Source organism: Lepidothrix coronata, unplaced genomic scaffold (assembly GCF_001604755.1).
Source record: "Lepidothrix coronata isolate B3197 unplaced genomic scaffold, Lepidothrix_coronata-1.0 Scaffold6, whole genome shotgun sequence".
Classification (NCBI taxonomy): domain Eukaryota; kingdom Metazoa; phylum Chordata; class Aves; order Passeriformes; family Pipridae; genus Lepidothrix; species Lepidothrix coronata.
In genome coordinates, this window is record NW_016690186.1 from 3,769,278 (window position 1) to 3,788,391 (window position 19,114).

Consider the following 19,114-nt stretch of genomic DNA (forward strand, 5'->3'; position numbering starts at 1 on the left):
TAGAAGTTCAGAGCAGCACTGGCCTGCTATTAGGTGCTCCATTTCCTGGAAGCACTAATGAGATAAAGGCAGCTGGCCAAGAATGCCCCACTTTGACGTCAGGAGTGATCAGAGCAGAACACTGAAATCTGGGTATGATTCCAGAGCATAAGCCAGCCTAAAACTGAGGGTGCCTCACACCCGCCCCTTCCCTTTGCCACTGGTGCATATCCAAGCCCATGAGAAGGCAGGTCACAGATTTAAAACCAACTAAATATTAATCCTTATTTGAGGAATGGGTTAGTACAAATCCAGGACAAACCAATAAAGGAATTAAGTGTGTGTGCATGTGTGTTTCTGCACGCACAAACCTGTGTGCATACAGACCATCAACCCCAGTAACACTTGTTCAGTGACTTTTTTTTTTTTTTAATATTAGCTGCTCTCCTGTTCACTTAGTTCACTCAGTTAACAAAAATGCTTAGTCCTTAGTCATACCAGTATTACATAAACACCAAAGATCAGGTTTAGTCCTTTAGCCTGTTCCAGAAACACTGTTGTGGTCTAAGCCCAGTAGGCAGCTGAGCCCCTACAGCTGCTCTATCACTGTACCCTGCAGTGAGACTGGGGAGAGAATCAGAAGGGCAAAAGTGAGAAAATTCATAGGTTGAGATAAAGACAGTTTAACAGGTAAAGCAAAAGCCATGCAAACAATTCATTCACTATGTCCCATGGGCAGGCAGGAACTAAGCCATCTCCAGGAATGCCACACTCCATCACCCATAATGGTGACTTGGCAAGAAAAACAGTGTAACTCCAAACATCCCTCCCCACTTTTCTCCTTCTTCCTCCAGTTTTTCTTGCTGAGCATGATGCCATGTGGAATGGATTATCCATTTGGTCTGTTGGGGTCAGCTGTCCTGGCTCTGTCCCTTCCAAATTTCTTGTGCACCGCCTGCCTGCTTGCTAGCAAGGCAGTGTGAGAAACTGAAAAGGCCTTGAAACTGTAAATACTGATCAGCAATAATGAAACATCCAAGTCTTATCAATCCAAAACTTAGCACCATACAATCTCCTATGAAGAGTGATTATCCTAGCAAAACCCAGTAAAAACACAAAATAAAAAGTTAGAAGACTGAGGCATCTTTGAGAAGGAGCAACAGTTGTACTTTGTTCAGTTAAGAGGACTAGCATACCCAACAATAAACACACATAAAACCAGAAATAAATAATTTTTTTTCCTTCTGGTCAGCCCTTAAGATTTGGAAACATTTTACTCTCCATAAAAATTAAAAAATAAATCAGTCAGTGCTAGCAATTTCCTGTAAAAGTGGAGGTGTGAAAGACAAACACACTCCATTTAATGTTCTTGAATACACTTACACATACCACATTCAGCAACAAGATGGTTAAATGCCTTTGTCATTACTACAGTCCACATCATTTACATCAGGGTGTTCAGTGGAGGAGGCCCTAGCACAGTCAGGCTGGGCCAAACTGGAGTGCCCAAAAAGTTAACCTTCTGACGTGTCAAGATGCTAAGGCAAAAAGAATGCGAGGCAAAAAGGATGGCCTAGCCCACACATTTTTAACTAGTATTTATGTAAAGTAGACCACAGCTTACAATTGTCTTCAGAGACAGAAATGGAATTCTTTAAAATGTAAAATACCTGCAGTTGGAGAGTTTGCATGGTGAGACTTTTTGGGCAGGTTGAAGATCTGTTCACCAGGATCTGGTGGGGGAAGAGCATCTTGGCCTTGTCGAGCTTCCACAGGATCGTACTCCTTCCCATCATAGTTAGCATCAAAGAACTTCTTAAACCACTGAATGAAATCTAAGTTGTCTTGGAAGCGCCCTTTGACCAGTTTTTCCACGGGAATTACCTGAAAGGTAGAATAAAGGTTCCAATAATCTGTCACTGCCATTTTAAAATATAAACATTACATATATACACTAATTTGAAAAAAATCTACTAATTACATCAGGAAATATTCCTCTGCCATTGTTTCATTCCTAAAATAAATGGAATTATGGTCAACTTGCAAGTGCTTGTAAAAAATGAAAACAAAATAAAACAGACCCAGGCTCTGAAGTAGTTATACAGTAGGTGTATGCAAGCCTTTGTAACTACTGTTCCACTCCCTTCTGATTGCAGTGATAGCCATAATGAATGACATTGTTCTGGGAGTAACACTATATTCAGCCAGCTAGGGATTTCTGGCTTTAATGGACATGCTACAGTCGGACATACTAAAAATGAACAATTCTTCAAAAAGTACAGTCAGGAGTTTCTTGCTCTCTGTCCTACTGTTTGAACTACAAACCCCAGAAGCTTTTCCAAGACATGGTAAAGTTGAAACCAACCTACACTTTGGTAGCACATGTTCATCATCTGAACTAACCCTGAGGTTTTAACCTTGTAATTTCTTTCCATTCCACACATAGCTATACATAGAACAGTTTGTGGACATGCAGAAGTTCACTAAAATGTCTATAAAGTTCTAGTAGAACAATGGAAAGACTATATCTCCATATCCATATCTTGCAAATTTTTCACAGACATGAAACCTCCAAAAGGTGTCTTTGGCCAATATTACAGTACTCAAGGTTCCCAGATGCTGTGGGCAGACAAGGACTACAACTGCAGGAGAGTTGCCCTGCTTTGCTTAATTCATGCAGCTGAATAAAGAGCTGAGTCAGATGGATATTAATGCCTCTTGAATGCATTCAATTTTCAGCTGGAAAAGACTACCTAAACCCTTTGCAGTTTTCATTTCTTCTTCAAGGTTAAGCCAACTGTACAGCATTTTACAAATCTACAAGAATTAACACAGCATTTTGCATGTCTTTCCATGCTGTTCCATTTGTATCTTAATTTTGCATTGAGAAGATATAGTTAAGTTTGCTCCCTACAGAAAAATTGACAATGTTCAATACATTAGACATCCCAATGTTTCACTAGCAAATCACACTGTAAATAGAAGCATCCATAACATTTCATGAAACAAGGGTTTTCCAGTGCTTTATAAAAGTCTTAAGGGACTTTCTATTAAGACTGTTTAAATTTCAGAATAAGGCAACACTAAAAGCCAGAGCAGAATCTTAGAAGGGTATTCAGGTAGTGCATCAGTGTAGAACTGTAAGAATGACAACATAACTTCCATTATCTGTTTTCATCAACACAGTAATTTATACTGGTGAGTCTATCAAACTCACACATTCAAGCATAAACCAAATACCGTATGGCTTATGGTTGAACATACCCATTTTCTCAGAGACTTCCATTTTTAACAAGATCACATGTGCTGCCCAACCTATTAAATCACTGGGTAAATTATTCCAGCTTTTGAATAATTTGAATTCCTTAAACTCTGCTTTGGACACGAAACATGGAATACTTACAAGAACAGCATATTTCTAAGTTACTCTGTTGGAAATTCAGGTCACTGGTAATTTTACTGTATCTAAAAATTAAGATTCGCTGATGAAAGGAATTTCCAACACATGGTGTTTCAGCAAAAGGGTCTTTGATATTAAGATATAATGAGTTAGGTTGCACAATTCCTCAGCAGAAATATGGACTCAATTTTCAATTTGTACCTAAATGGAGCATGCCAAACTTCTTTTTCATGGCTAAATATTCTTTTGAGAAGATGAAAGGTCAAGGACGTCTTCACAAATAACTTGTAACTCCAGAAAATGTTGAAAAAATGGACTTTCAAGTATTTTGAAGTTTGTTTCCCCTATTAATTTTATCCAATTTATACAACTTTTGAAACATGTAGTGATTGAAATACAAATACGGAATGCCTACCTTATCCACATTCATTCTTTTAAATGATGCCTGCAGAAGTTTGAAGTTGTGAATGTACTCATGCTCCAGCTTTGCTTGAAACTTTACTTTCTTCAAGCTAATGCACCCTGGGAACAACATGTCCATGAACTGGCAGTAAGCTGCTCCTACAACAAGAGAATGCATTGACGTTAATCCAGATGCACCCAGCTAAGACCAAATGGTGTTTAATGTCATTAGCAGAAAGCATGAGCAGAAAGCAACAGTGCTGAAAAGTCCCTGCTGTAATTCAAGCTAATACTATGCACCCAAGATCTCCTTATCTAATGTATATCGAGCAGTGTGACATATTAAAGTGGTTATTTTCCATTCAATCTGAACACATGATGCCCTGTTGTGTAGCATCTGAGGTATCACCATGACTAACACAAAGTAAAATGGATGTTCTTGGGAGTCCCTATACACAGCAGGAGTATCCATACAATGAGAAGATCACAGTGAAAATGAGAATCTCTTAATAAGCTTCCTCAGTCCTCACAGTCCCCTGAATTCACACAAGCCAAGGTCATCTTTCTTCTGGCACTTGTAGCCAAATGACAACCAAGTCCAAGGCAATCATTTAAGATTATATCAAGCCATGATTTAAAAAAATATTAACTGCAAAGTTCCAGGTTGTTAAAACATACTAGCCAGTTGCCACCCCTCTAAAACGAATACCCCTACTGATTTTCATCCTCTGAGATAAGCATTTAAATAAGCCGACTTTAACATAGCCCACCCATAGATTTCAAAGCTGGGCTGTCAGCTTTAGCTCTCACTCAAAACAGTAAGGTTTCTAAGTTCAACTTTGAGAATGCTCTCAACTCACATACTAGAGGGTAGGGGTGTGTATGTATAATTAAACCTGCACACAACAGCAAGTATATGGAAAAATTTCTAACCAGCATACTGAGTATAGCTAATAAAGACAGCATTTCTTGTATACAGGGTGCTTCCTCCTACAGCATCTTGCTACTGTCATTTGCTAAGTAAGTCTTTAATGTTGACACACTCCAGTGTTCAGAAATCAAGGATGAAAATGTTTGAGGAAATCAGAGGAAAAACAATTTCTGTTCTTCTTCAGAAGAGTTTTCTACAAAATGCTTTATACTCAGCAAAGATTCAGGGAGGTCCACTTCTGGAGCAGAGGGCTGTAGAGGATCCAGCTCCTGTGCTTGAACATACAGGGCAGGGAAGTGATTGCCCCATTACCCCTGACAAGTTCAATTTCACTTCTACAAAAAGGCCTGTTGTGCATTTAGTGCAGATCAGTTTTGACAAACAAGTGTCCAGATCTCACTTAACAGTTCAGCCCAGTATCAACAATGACTTTTATCAAAGAACAATTCTGAGTGCTCACACAGAAACCAAATTAACAAAGCAGACACCTCGCTTGCCCAGTTTTACAGGAGAGCCAACAATAACTTGAACTTTAAGTCATTTTTTTCCACTATGCATACGTTTCGACAGGACCAACTTTACGCATGAGATAGTTCTCATTCTCTGTATTCAGTCAGCCATCATATGAAGAGTTACAGAGCTCACAACTTCCCAAAGAGAAGCAGAGTTTAAGAGTAGGGTCCAAAAATGTTCTCAAAAATACCGATAAAAATTTTGCTAAGGGACTTACCAAGATCAAGCTTTAGTGCTGAAAACCACTGCCATTAAAAAAAAAAAAATCTCTTCACATTGCCTAGGTTTTTGTGGAAAATGGTTATTAAAAAATCTGATTTTCCAAGGACACCTTGTGCTTAGCTGTTTGCAGTGGTCCTGATATGATTAGGAATCAAAGTAAAATATTCCCCAAAGGAAAATGAGCCTTCCAGCAAGTTACAAGCATCAGACAATAAATTTGCATCTTCTTATTGAAAACTATATAAACACAATTATTAATTCAAAACTCATCCTTAGCAAGAGAACTGGTAAATACACGGCAATGGAAAAATTACATTACAATTAAAAGCACAGATATACAGATAAAGCATGGCTCAATTACACTTATTACTGTTTAATTTAATGCAAAAGGATTATAATGCAATCATTTAATGTTATAAATTGAATTTGTTCCGAACTCTGTACTTTCGTCCTCCCCATACCCCAATTATAAGCTTTACTCTGATATCTAAGTAATTGCCTGGAGGCCTTAAAAATGCACTGCACAACCTTTCATCTAGATCCTTTTAGAAAACTAGAAGCCCAAAGTGTTCACATGAGATTTTTCTCCTTCTGCTGGTAATGCAAATTCCTTCTGCATGCCTTTAGATAGTCTCTCCAGTTACGGTATTTCCTTGTGTTTTCTTCCCATCATGCTGGCAGTTGCTTCTGTGCCTTTGCCAGCCAGGAGGTGGTCCTGGGTCTGCACAATACTCGAGGGCAGAAAACACTGGACTGCATCCACATGGCAACACAGACCTGTTCTCTGACACAACACTGCAGCTGGCTGCTGGGCTGTTTCCCCAACAGGAGGATTTTATTACATTGGCAAACACAATTCATTAAAACGCTCCTTCCTGAAGAGCAGAGGCAACACACCAACATGGACTGAACTAAACACTAAACTACAAAGAGAGGAAATTCTTCGTGACTCCAAAAAGGCAGAGACCTGCCTACCACAGCAACAGGAGAAAGTAAAATATCGTTACAGTCAGCTGGGACTACCTGATTTTGGGCATGGAGGTTATGTATGTATTTAATATTATATAGGTATTTATTTATAATTAAAATTTTACTCCCTAAAGCTTGTAGCTGTCAGATTGCATTTAAATGGGAAACATCAGCACAACAGAATGGGGACGCTACTTTCTACACTGCCCATGGCTGAGATTTCCTTGAGGCAGCAGAAAGAGCAGCCCTACTTAAGTGATGCAAGATTGCAAGGCATTTACCTTACAGACAGAGTGTACATGTGTAGCCCTCTGCATATGGGACACCACCTCAGGCCTATCCAATTTACTATACAACTGATGTTTCAAGGCAGGTGCACGAGAAAAGAATATTTGCAATGGAATACAAAGAAAATGACAGTAGAGATAGTGACATTATGGCTTGTGACATACCTCTTGCATAATTTATACAAACAAAAGGATTAAGCTACTATATTCATTCAATATTAAAAAACTTCCCTACATTTTCTGGAAAAAAAAAAAAAAACCCAACCCAAACCACCACCCCCAAAAAAACCCCCAAACCCAAACCCCCTAAACCTTAGCAAATCTGTACAGAGAAGTTGAAAACACATTACCTGCCCAGAATGGCTCTCGCAATAAATCTATCTCTATGACCAAAAAACTTTTATATGCATGAACATGCACATACATACAAACAGGAATAATTTGACATCTACTCAAATGAAAGATGGAAACTACAGCTGGAGGCACTGCAGAAAAGGGATCAACAGTAAAAACCTATTATCCATTATTAGCTAACAAGCAATTTAGAATCACTGGCTAAAAGTCCTTTTGCGTTTTGATCTAGAATATTGATGCAGCCATTAGTTACGGAAGATATTCACAGGCCAGACCAAAACAAGCCTGCAAACACTGCTGTGCTGAAATCCGCCCCCAAACAGTGACTATTTTTAGCCCCATTAGTGAGCAGAAAGAGCCCAGCAGCATCACAGGCTTTGCAGGTGTTTGCAGGGCATCCCCGGCTCCGGGCAGAGCAGGCAGCAAGTGGAGGGAGGGGATGGTATCCAGGCAGCTGCCAGAGGAGGTGAAGGGATGCTGGGGGAGAATTCAGATACAAAAGAACAAACTGAGAATTGCAAAGGTGGTTATTTAAGCTATTAAACTTCAAGAATTTTGCCACATACAGTGGTAAAGCTGAAAATTACTAACAAGTCTATAAAAGCAGAATATTTTACAGCATTTTCAGAGTTGTAGATAATCTTTCACCAGTCCCTTGCAGTAAGCAATGCTGAACTAATTTTAGCTTTTGCCCTATACTTCTTTTTCCCTGCTTCTATGTTACTTTCCCAGACTGTCCACACTGGTTTAATATGCTCTGAAGCACATGCACTCTACATCATTATAGATTTTTGATTTTTCTCCTCTCTCCTCAACCATCTGGAGGCTGATGAATCCATAAATGAAAGAAGTATTTTCTTGATAATTAAAAATACTTCTGCTTCTGACTATTTAAAGAAAAAAGAAATTAAAGGACGTAACAATGAAGACAGGAGAATCCTATTTGCAACAAATTTTTACTGCTCAGTAAACATCTGATCTGAAACCAAGATTACATCCTTGATTTTCTTTAGCATTGATGTTTATATATTTATAAATGAAAAAATTATTTGCAAACTAACTGCTTTTAATATACTATAGTTAGAACTTATTATGCTAATAAATATTTAGTAGAAACAATATAATATAAGCTTAGGTATTGCCAATATGTGTGTGCCCTATACAAGTTAGGCCAATCCTTCACATCTAATGTGAAAAAACTATGTCCCTCCCAGCTCTTCCCTGCAGTGTGTTGGAGCAAGATCCCAGAAAGTCATATAAAACCACACTGGCCAATACGGAACTCAAAGGGCTCATGAAAAGACAGGGCCTGGCTAGGGCAGGGGTGGGGCTGCTTTATTTTAATTCTGATACTGCAATCACAGCAAACAGAGCTAAGTTCTACACTAAAAATTTGGTATAAATGCTTATTATGAATTTTGTTCTAAAATTACATACAATTCAAGTTTAAACCTTTTAACCAGGCCTAAGTTTGATTTTTTTTATACTCAGTTATTAAAAAATCCCATTTGGGAAAAAGGCTGACTGTACCTTTTTCTGTAATTCATTTTGTTTGTTCATTTGCTTTAATGAAAATTTTTCAGATACTGTAAAACATACATCCAGTCATGTTAGATACAAATCCCTTCAAATTATTCATTCCCTCCAAAGCTACAACCACCTGACCATGCATTTGGAAAATACGGGATGATTTGTATGTGTATTACTCATCAGTACTTCAGTTCACTATGGTTGTTAACGCTGATGGGAAACCGCACACGCCCCGTATTTCTGTTGCTGAGACAACAACAACAACAATTAAAAAAAAAAGCTGTGACTTGCAAGGAGCACACGTGACCTACTAGTTTTGGTAAGAAAGGGGGAAAAAACCCCCATGAATGCCAGCAACCACTGTTTACAGTACAGCAGCACTTAGGCTTGTCTTCTACCTCAGGCTTTCTAGAATTGCTTCCTTGGGAGTGACATTAAGGCAAGCACATAGCAGGAGGTTTCTGACTTATCAGATTTTCCTTTAGATTCCAAATATGGGTGTTCTGCTATGCCACACAAAGTTTTTTTTAAAAGAATGGGCAATGAAGGTTGTGAAGGGTCTGCAGCACAAGTCTTATGAAGATACTGAGGCTGAGGGAGCTGGGGTTGTTTAGCCTGGAGAAAAGGAGGCTCAGAGGGGACCTCATTGCCCTGTACAACTACTTGAAAGGAGACTGTAGCAAGGTGGGGGTCAGTGTCTTTTCCCACATAATAGGACAAAAGGAAACAGCCTCAAGTTATGGTAGAGGAGGTTTAGATTGGATATTAGAAAAAATTTCTTCACAGAAAGGGTAGTCAAGAATTGGAACAAGCTTCCCAGGGAAGCAGTGGAGTCATCATTCCTGGAGGTATTAAAAAAACGTGCAGGTGTACCTCTTAGTGACATGGTTTAGTAGTGGACTTGCAGGGCTGGGTTAGCTATTGGACTCTATGATCTTAAAGGTTTTTTCCAACCTAAATGACTTCATGATTCTGTCCGTGAGCATAAAGCTGTGTTACATACAGGCACATCTTTAAGAAATGGCACAATTTGTGCTGAGCACTCCACTGGAGACGATGGTCTTCAAACTCCTATTTGCAATTCCAGCAGCACCTAGGTCTCTTTCTCCAATTAACTCCTCCTTCCCTGCCCCCGAGCCCCAATTTAAGAAGTTTCAGCCCACATCAATCTGCCACCTACTTAGCTGTAGAGAAGCAAGCATTTATGGGTCTATTCGTCAATCAAGACACTCTGGCCTAGCTTCACTCTTCCCAGCAACCATCCTGGGAGGGAACTTAAAAAACCCTAAAACAGATGCAGATTAGAGTGCAGCCCTGTACTCCTGCTTACAGTTGTCTGAGCACAGTTGCCCTAATGAGGGCAGAGCAATGGGAGCTTCCAAAAACAGAGCTGGTACCACAGAAAACAGTGGTACAAGAGGTACAGAGGTACAAGAACTATGCACCTCCTATCTGCCTGACCAACAGCCACTGAGACACGTTCATCTAAATGACATCTGCTTTCAAAAGTCCTTTTCTACACAGGTGGGGCGTGAGTGCGACATAATGCAGAATATCCAGTGATCATCCTAAATAATGGATATTGGAGGGAGGTTTCCCCTGTAATAATTTGTGTTCTCCTTAAACATGTAAATCATTAAGCTGCTCATAAATTATACACAGCAGAATTTTTAATACTTCAATTTTTGGCAATAATTTATTTTGGGATTCATTAATTTTTAAATAGGAAGATCAGAACAATTTCAGAAAACACAGTTTCCATTTAACTTAAAATAGCTGCGTAACTCATCATGCCTTAAAAAAGTAGCACACAAAATCTAACAAGCTCTTCAAACCAGAGGGAAATCAAGCAACTGACTGCAAGTGAGAGCTATGAGTAATTAAATAATAATTTTTAAAAAGTAAAAACCTTGTTCAAGTTCTATTCCTCCTGAATTCTTAATGAGTGACATTTAAATAAAGAAATTATTGGCTGAAAATCATGATACTACTTTGCAAGCTTCCTCAGAAAGTTTTGGAAATAATTTAAATCCAATCATTAACATCCATTGTATCCCTCTAATCCTAAACATCATATGGAATACATTAGAGAGTCATTGATGCTGAGTATGCTCTGTGTTGCATAACCTCAGGACAACATGCCAGTTCCTTGAAACATGGCTTGGTTACAGAGTGCAAATGGGATCAAGCCATGTTTTAATCGTGTTCCCAAGTTGCTCTAGAGACCCAGCCTTTTCGAGGCTGCAAACTGGGAAAAAAACCAAAACCACCAACGTTGAAACATGCTTTGCCTTCTCAGGCACACCTAGCACGTTGGGCTGTAGAGAATCATGCTGGCACTAAACGCTCCAACAAAGTCCTAAAATGCAGATTTTAGTAACAGACATGTAGGAAGTTACAGGTTAATGCAGGCACCGAGCAAAATACACCTTCTAAGACATGAAAACACAAATCCTATGCAGCAAACCCACAGAATACACCATGCCTGCTTCTGTGTATATATGCACAAACAAATTGAAGAAATAGCCCTTCTCACCGTCTCTCTGCCTCTACCTTCTCCAGCTACCTCAGCCCTGCTCAGAAAGATCTTTCTTCTGTGGAAAAGAGAAGAGCCAGCTCTCATGGAGCGCTCCTCAGGAAGCAGCATTCCTGGCATGCCACTCCCTGCTGCTGCTGAGGGTCCCAAGGCTGAGGGTGCTGGAGGCACAACGGTCACTTCACAAATGAATGCTGCCCTGCCCAGGGGCTGGTGTGCAGCCCCATGGCTCAGAGCCCCCGTACTCAGTCCCCGGGAGCAGAACACCATGGATACCCTCCACAAGCCAGGGACAACCTCCACCCTTGCACAGCACCAGCTGCAAAGGACAACAGCCCGCAGAGGCTGCGATCAAGTTCTCCCCCAAATCCCAAGCCAGAGAGGCAATACAAAGTCAAAGAACGACATCTGTCCTATCATCACACTGCCTGCTTTCCTCCGACACCAGGGTGGTGGAGCAATGTATGTATAAAGGGTCTAAATAGTATGTATAATGTACGTAACGTAAATTATCTAAAATCGAAACGTATGTATAAAGGGTCTAAATAGTTCCACAGGAGGAACGTAAACTGAGATACAGGACAAGTGAGAGTAGTCACCACATGAAAAATTCCCTGTGGCAACACCCAGGACATCTGTAGAGAAAGCATCCCAGTCTTAAATCTGAAAATGCCAAACCACATGCTTGCTTTATAATACTTTATAGTCATTTATTAAAAGCAAGGAAAAAAACAACCCCACATTTAATCCTTTATCCTTGCATCCAAATCCTCAAAGACAGAAGGTCTGTATGCACTGAGGGCCAGACAATTTGCAAGTTTATAATTCTACTGAGGATTTTCAAATGCAGTGAGGGAGGAGAGTCTGTCTCCTTAACCTCAAAGGATCACACAAGTATAGCCAAGACAAAAATTATACCTCGCTTCAGGCTGCATTTTCCTTTCTACACACATTTACCATTTCTAGCTTCCTTGCTCATTATATAGCTTGTATGCATTGTGTTGATTCTTTTTAATTCATATGCAAGCCCTCCAGTCTCCTGCCTGACTCTTATTTTGAATATACTCTCATGTAGCACTCTAACAGTCATGAAAAGCCCTGTAACACATTCACTTGGTATCCCCTATAGATGAAAAACAGCCTTACTAAAGAAAATTCAGTTATAAGTTGTTTAGTCAGTTATAAGTTGTTTAGTCAGAATTCTTTTTAAGAAGCCACTGTGTATTCATCACAGAAATAGCATGACTCCAAAGAAACAAGCAGTGTCATAATTCATATGAAATGCCCGTTCTCCAAGCCTATGGGTTTTGCACACAGGATTCTACATTAAATCCACTCAGTTGTTCTCTATTATTTTTCATTGATGTATCAAATTAAATGCTCCCAAGTCTTATGCCAATCTAAAGGCAATGCACTATGCCATCAATTAAACCCACGGTTTACAAATTTCATGTTCAGGTTAAACAACCTTCCAAGAAGCCAAACCCAGAGACCAAAAACTGACAATGTGACACTCACATAAAGGAAAGAGAATTGCATTGCTTTGAGATGCTCAGAGGGATTTTATCCATTTAGTTGTCAAAACTAAATTACCAGAGGAGCTCCAGACTAAATTTAGACTCTCCAGGGCTGCACCCATCCATAACCTGGCTTTTTTGGCACATCACTACCACAGCAGGCATTCAGAAAGCTCAGGGGACACTGCACTTTGCTTGGCCTACTTAAGAGAGACAAAAACCACATCTAAGACTCCCAAAGAATACAAATACTTTATGACTAGGCCAGCCATTCCTTTGCCGCTCCTTATCCAAACATCTCTGTTCCTATAAAACCTTTAGTAAAGCCAGAATGTCACATTATTCCTTCTTTGCTTAAGCTCAGAATGTCAAAAATTATTGATAAATGCGGGCACCATAAGGTCTCACAGACAGGTGCTGAACACAGGCATATGCCATATCCAGGTTGCTCATATCACCTAAAAGTAACACCTTTGAGATTTTAATTCAGATATAGCACCCGCCCACCTTCCCTCTCCCACCTTTTCTGGCCTTGCACTTAGCTTTTGCTGGCATTTTGATTGCTCCTTATTAACAAAAATGAACAAGAATTGAATAGTCATAAAACAGCATGACTAATCTTAATGCTTTTTTCTAAAAGAAGAAGAAAATGTCCATACAATTTTACAGTAGGTTATAAAAATTTAGTTACAGCAGCTCTGCAGCTCCCTATTAATGCTGTGAAATGCTTCATAGTTGTAAAGAGTTTCCCACATATTCCTTCTCTTTGAAGTCCTGGAGAAATGCTCATATTTTATGGAAACCAACATTCATCTGCATGAAAGCTGCCAATGATTCAAGGAACATCAGCCAAAGAACACCAGAATGAATGAGTTAGATTGGCCATTCTCAAACTGCAGTGCATACAATGCTTGCTAATGCTCTGGCTGTTAGTTGGCTGGTCATTTCTGCTACAGTTCCCTTAGTTTCCCTCCTGCAAACTATACTAGAAATATGCTAAATAAAATACATCTATATTAAAGAAGTTGCTTTGAGTTTACACAGTAAACTATATGAAATGCAGAAAAATTCCTAAAGCCTCTTGCCCATCTGTCTTCAATCCCTACACATGCATGCCTTGCACATGAGAAACAGACTACGCAGTCTCAAGGGTAAAGGACCTAGTCTTAAGACTACTGTGCTCTAGTGTCTGCAATAATCTATCAGTGTTTAGATTCGTCCGTTCAGAGAGTAAAGTCCTCTGGAACACACGAAGGACTGTCCTGGAATGCTTCTTTAGATAAGGCACTACTAAAGCCCCTTCTGGACTGTAAAGAGCATCAATGCAAAAACAGGAATGTGTAAGTGTCAAGGTTGACTATCAAACCAAAATGGAGAAATTCAAGTTAACAGCTTTCACCTGTTAAGGATGTAAAAGCATCAGGTAACAATAGCAATCAATACAATCTAGGAAATTCTAAAGGAAGAAAAGGTTTAATTTTATACAAAATGGAGTAAGAGCTGTAATGAGACAACCCTTTTTTTAGTTTTTCCCTTGTGATGTGTCCCAAAATCCTGACTGGAGGTCACAGAAGAAGTTGTATAAGAAGCTGTGTAATGAAATGGGACAGTGGATTTGTGACAGTTCCCATGCTTGCCTGCCCCACCCAGCTGAAGTCTCTCAATCTTATCTTCTTACATAATTTTAACTCACTGTATTCTGCTTAATAAAAATTTTCTTAGATCACTTCTCCCCTATTTTGAGAAATGGTTTCAGTGGGTTTTTTTTTTATCTTGGTTTTCGGTTTTTTCGTTTGTTTTGTTGGGGTTGGGGGGGGATTTTTTTGGATTTTTTTTTTTTTTTAAAGCCCACACACATTTAACTTGACTGAGAACTCACTTCAAAAGCTTCCTTTCAACTATTTATGAGCATTTAAACAGCTACACAGGAACAAGTCAATAACTTGTCTACTATGCTTCCTGTTTCAAACAATGGCAAACATCGGGTATTTTGGGATGCAAACGTCCATTTTCTTGTATCTATCTCCTTAAGTGTGTGCATGCCTATGTTTATATTTATCTATCTATATATAGCTACTCCCACATTTACATGCAGTTGCACACACATCCCCGTTTGAATATTGTCTCTATATAAAATTCACCAAAATAAAATACTTAGGCTAACTTCCGGACATGTAAATATAGCAACAGCTAAAAATAACACTTCAGTTTCAAGTTTAATAATGATTAAAAAGATTATTTGCAATTATGTCTTTTGTTGTTCAGTTTATATAAGTTACTTACATGCACTTTAACCTGCACTTTTTCAACCTCGATTTTATGGCTGTTGTGCAAGGCTGCAAGCATGGAACCCTACTTCTGCAGCTGTGAATTGTTTTTCTACATTTTGAAGAATAGGCTGTGAGACTATCAACGTCAAAGGATTACCTGTACCTTTCAGGGAACATCTGTGAGACATAAAATTTACCCAGAATGGTAGGTAAATTCAAATATATGAATATAAGACCCTGTTTATGCATTTCATCTGGACCAGGAAATAGTTGAAATGTAGCAGTGTGGTACCTCTTTCATGTACTTAGATTGCTACTTCCAGACAACTAATCTGCTGGGAATATCTTACTTATGAAGAGAATGCTCTAAGTTAGATCTCCTCCAACACAAGAATCTTCAAATTTAAAAATCACAGTAGGGAATCAGAAAAAAATAATTCCCCAGGGGCATGTGTATTCTCAGTGAAAAATCAGCCTTTGTCATTTCTAGCCATCATCTAATTACAGACCCTGTTGTTTAACACCTATCTTGTAGATGCCACTCTGATTAACCAAAATGTCCAAAGTATTCAAGCCATTACCCCTTTTTTATGGGCTCATTACCAAATATATTTACAACAAGAATTCAGGTACATTTAAAGAGAAACAGGCAGATGTTCTTGACGAAGTTCTAAAGCCCTCACAGCAGCTAAAGGCTCATTTCCTCAAATCCATGTTTTCCCTCATTCACACTTGTGCTCTTTTCCTGCACACATAAGCAGGGATTTTAGGAACCTCAACAGGAAGGAAAAGGAGCTGGAGAATTTTGTTCATCTGGGGTGTCGGCTCTCATTTGTCTCATTCTCAGTTATGTCCACTCTCCATTTGGAAAGATACCACCCCAGTAGCTTTAAAACACAAAAGCTTATCACTGTATTCTTTTCTTGCTTAGCCAACCTTTTTATTACTTTTATGTATCTTTTGCTACATTTGTCCCATTCACCTCTGCCTTTGTTATGCTTTCCCAAGGCACCTTATCTTTCTGCAATTAACACAAACGCAAAAATGCTTCCTTCGCACATACATTAGTCTCTTTTCTCAAAGTAACTGGTTTATGTCAAAGTTAAAAGTTATCTATTTTCAACAAATCAGACTTTTAAAGAGGTTTTAAAATAAACACTTGTAGAGCATACTGTGCTTTCTTACCTGAACAGAGTTGTTCAACTTTTGTGTAGTTTAAAGCTAATATATCATTAACCCATGCGATGATGTCATGTCTGCTCATAGTCTCTTGGGTTATAGAGGTAGAGTACACGTTGACCGCCATTCCCCAACTAGGAAAAAAAAAAAAATTGACATTTTCATAACTGTTTTCTGAATACAATGAATATATGTTTCCTGTTCAAACAACAGACAGAAAAGGTGCAACACTCACAACCCTCTCTTATTTATTGAGAGGAGGCTTAATTTTCATTCTTTAATGGTATTTAACCTCTTCAATGTCCTCTTCGAATCTATGACCATATTTCTCCAGCTGTCACTGTGAACTTAAAGAACATACAAACCTACAGTACTCTGTTTCATGCTGGTAAGGTAGAAAAAAAAAGAATCATACATAGGTAAAGACACACAGACAGGATCAGAGATCTGAGATTTCGTAACAGTGCTGCATGAATGCAGTGATCTGACCTCTTGTCAGTTTTTTGCCCCTGCAGGACAATCAGGCTGCCTAAACCAATATTTAATTTTCAGATAAATTCTAGATGATGTAGCTGTTCTATTTACTGGAACACTGATTTCTCACTGGGACAGAGGCCTTTTATATAATTGATTCAGTCACAGAGTGAATACTAGATAATCTTTGTTATCAATTTACCAGCTTCTATCCTGAAAGTAACTGAGACTTGCACCCCCAACTGTCTGGTAGGAAAGCTGCCATGGAGCCCAACTCCTCTAAAACATTAAAAACATTCCCTCTCAGTTTAAACCCATTTGTTCTTCTGCCAACATTATCCTCCAGCTCTAATGGCTTTCTCCTCCCCAGAGTGGATTTCCTAATGTGTTAGGGACAGCACTCAGAGTCTGTCCCAATGCCCAGGTAGTCTAGATTAAACAAATCAATTTGAGTCTCTTATATTAAGTCAGACATTCACTGACTGGTATTGCCAGCAGTCCTTGAACAGACAGTTTCAAACTGTGCTGAGATAACATTTCACCGAGACCTTGGAAAACGGCACTCTGTGCTCAAAGTTTTCACAGCTACATCATCTTACATAGATTCTTCTAGTTAGTTAAGGTCCTTTCCTGCAAGTAGGTAATTCATGGTAGCTTTATCATCAGTCCCCAAGTACACAGACTAGAAATGCATACTACTGAACTTTATTCCTTGTTATCCTATCTCAGTCACATCTTTCTGTTGTGAGACATTGCCAAGACAAAAGATGAGCATGTTCAAGTTCATCTCATCAACAGTTTCAAAGAATGGAATCATGATCATTCATGAAGAGAGTAAACAATGTTCCCATGAGTAACGGACATCAGAAAGTCCACTAGGAATAATCTGAGCATGAGGTGCGTCAGAAACATTCAAATAGCCGAAATTGAACAATAATTCTTAGCAAGAACATTATTCTTGGTTTGGTGGAGACTGCACATCTCCATTTCCAGTGACATCTATACTAACACCTAACTGTCTAGCTTTGGTGTCAATCCTGCCACCTCAGCCTTGGGCCTCAACTTTGCCTCTCAAAAGCAAGAGAGTAAGATCTCCTATGTAGGATTCAAGGTCTGCATGGACTATTTCCATTCAGAATTTGCAGAGATGCAACCCTTTGAAGCTTGAGAAACAATTCCGCAGGGAACACAAAGACTGCAACTTAACTCCACCCATAGTTAGGTGTGCTGGGGCAACCTAGATAAAATGTGTGGAAAAACCCACCAGCATGAAACTTGACTCAGTAACTTGTAAGTGTATAAGTACATAACAGAGAATAAATTTAAATACAAGATTACAAAGTTCATAATACAGGTCACTTTCTAGGAAACAAATCTCTGAAGGCTGTTAAATTGTTCCCATCTACTGAGATTAAGATCTAAAACATAAAATCCTCAAATGTGCTTTATAGGGAAGGAGGAAAAAAAAAGGTGGGGAAAAAAAGAGAAAATAGGGTCAAAAAATTCATGCTCCAATAGTCAGGCTACTACTGCCAGAAATTCATTCATTTGGAACCAGGCTGCCTCTCTACCCGCTTGTGTACAGGCACCTCCGAAGCATGGAAGAAATCAGTCTGCTCAGTTCTTCCAGCAGGCTCCCAGATAGCACAGCCAATTTCATGAACACAGCCCTGCATTCACTGTAACAGTTAGCAAAGGTTGCTTTCTTGGCATGCATTAAGTGCTTGGATTGAACTAAGCACTAGGAGCAAAGTTTTAGAAACAGGGAGTGCCCTTTTACTCTTAAAAACTACACCGTAATGGCTATTCAGCATCAGGATGGAAGGGACTGAGCAGGCAAACAGCACCTTTGACACTAATTGCATCTGAAGTCTGAAATGTCACTGTTAGTGTAGTTTTTACTTTATTATTTTTAGCCTTTTTAGATAGATAAGAAACTAACAGAAACATACTACCACTGCCACTATTAAACTAACATGTTAAATACTGTCCGTAAGATCAGCTGAAATAACAGCTTAATACTGAATTTAATATTCACTTAAGATTCAGAATAGTGAGTTTAATATTAAACCAACAGATTGATATGGAACAGTTCCACTCAATTCTAAAGAAGCTAAAGATATTTAGATGGTAACATTTGAAATAAAGTTACTCTGATCTGTAATTGCCACTACTTCATGAAAATTTTAATTGGCCTCTCGAGACCAGGCAGAGCTCAGAACAACCATCAGCTACCAGTAGTGAAAGGGGAAAGTTTACTCTGTTAAAAAGATCAAGAAAATCCACACACAAGAAGGAAGCAGAACTTCCCTCATCACCCTTTTCCACATAGAACTGCAAAGAGAGATATCTACCTTTCTGCAACCCACAGGGGACCAAACAACCTCCTCTACTGCAGTGCATGGGGTGGGGAACTCTACTGCAGGAAACTGCGAGTAAATGAATAACCTTGAGTTTTACAATGCTACCCTGAAGGATTACTGTAATACAACTTACACTGTGTCTGCAAATGAATTACTATGGTCTATTGGTCAAACAAAAGTTCAGGCTG

General features: G+C 39.0%; 1 protein-coding gene across 3 annotated transcripts in view; it reads right to left on the bottom strand.

The window, feature by feature from the left end:
- The window catches only part of MAPRE2 (microtubule associated protein RP/EB family member 2), a 101,121-nt gene that overhangs the window by 22,470 nt on the left and 59,537 nt on the right, over positions 1-19,114 (bottom strand). For all 3 annotated transcript variants that reach the window (XM_017831835.1, XM_017831815.1, XM_017831824.1), the window contains 3 exons: positions 16,096-16,223; positions 3,795-3,940; positions 1,650-1,863 (listed from right to left, as the gene is read on the bottom strand). In XM_017831835.1, coding sequence (XP_017687324.1) covers positions 1,650-1,863; positions 3,795-3,940; positions 16,096-16,216 — 481 coding nt within the window. In that variant the 5' untranslated portion in view covers positions 16,217-16,223. The remainder of the gene's footprint in view (positions 1-1,649; positions 1,864-3,794; positions 3,941-16,095; positions 16,224-19,114) is intronic.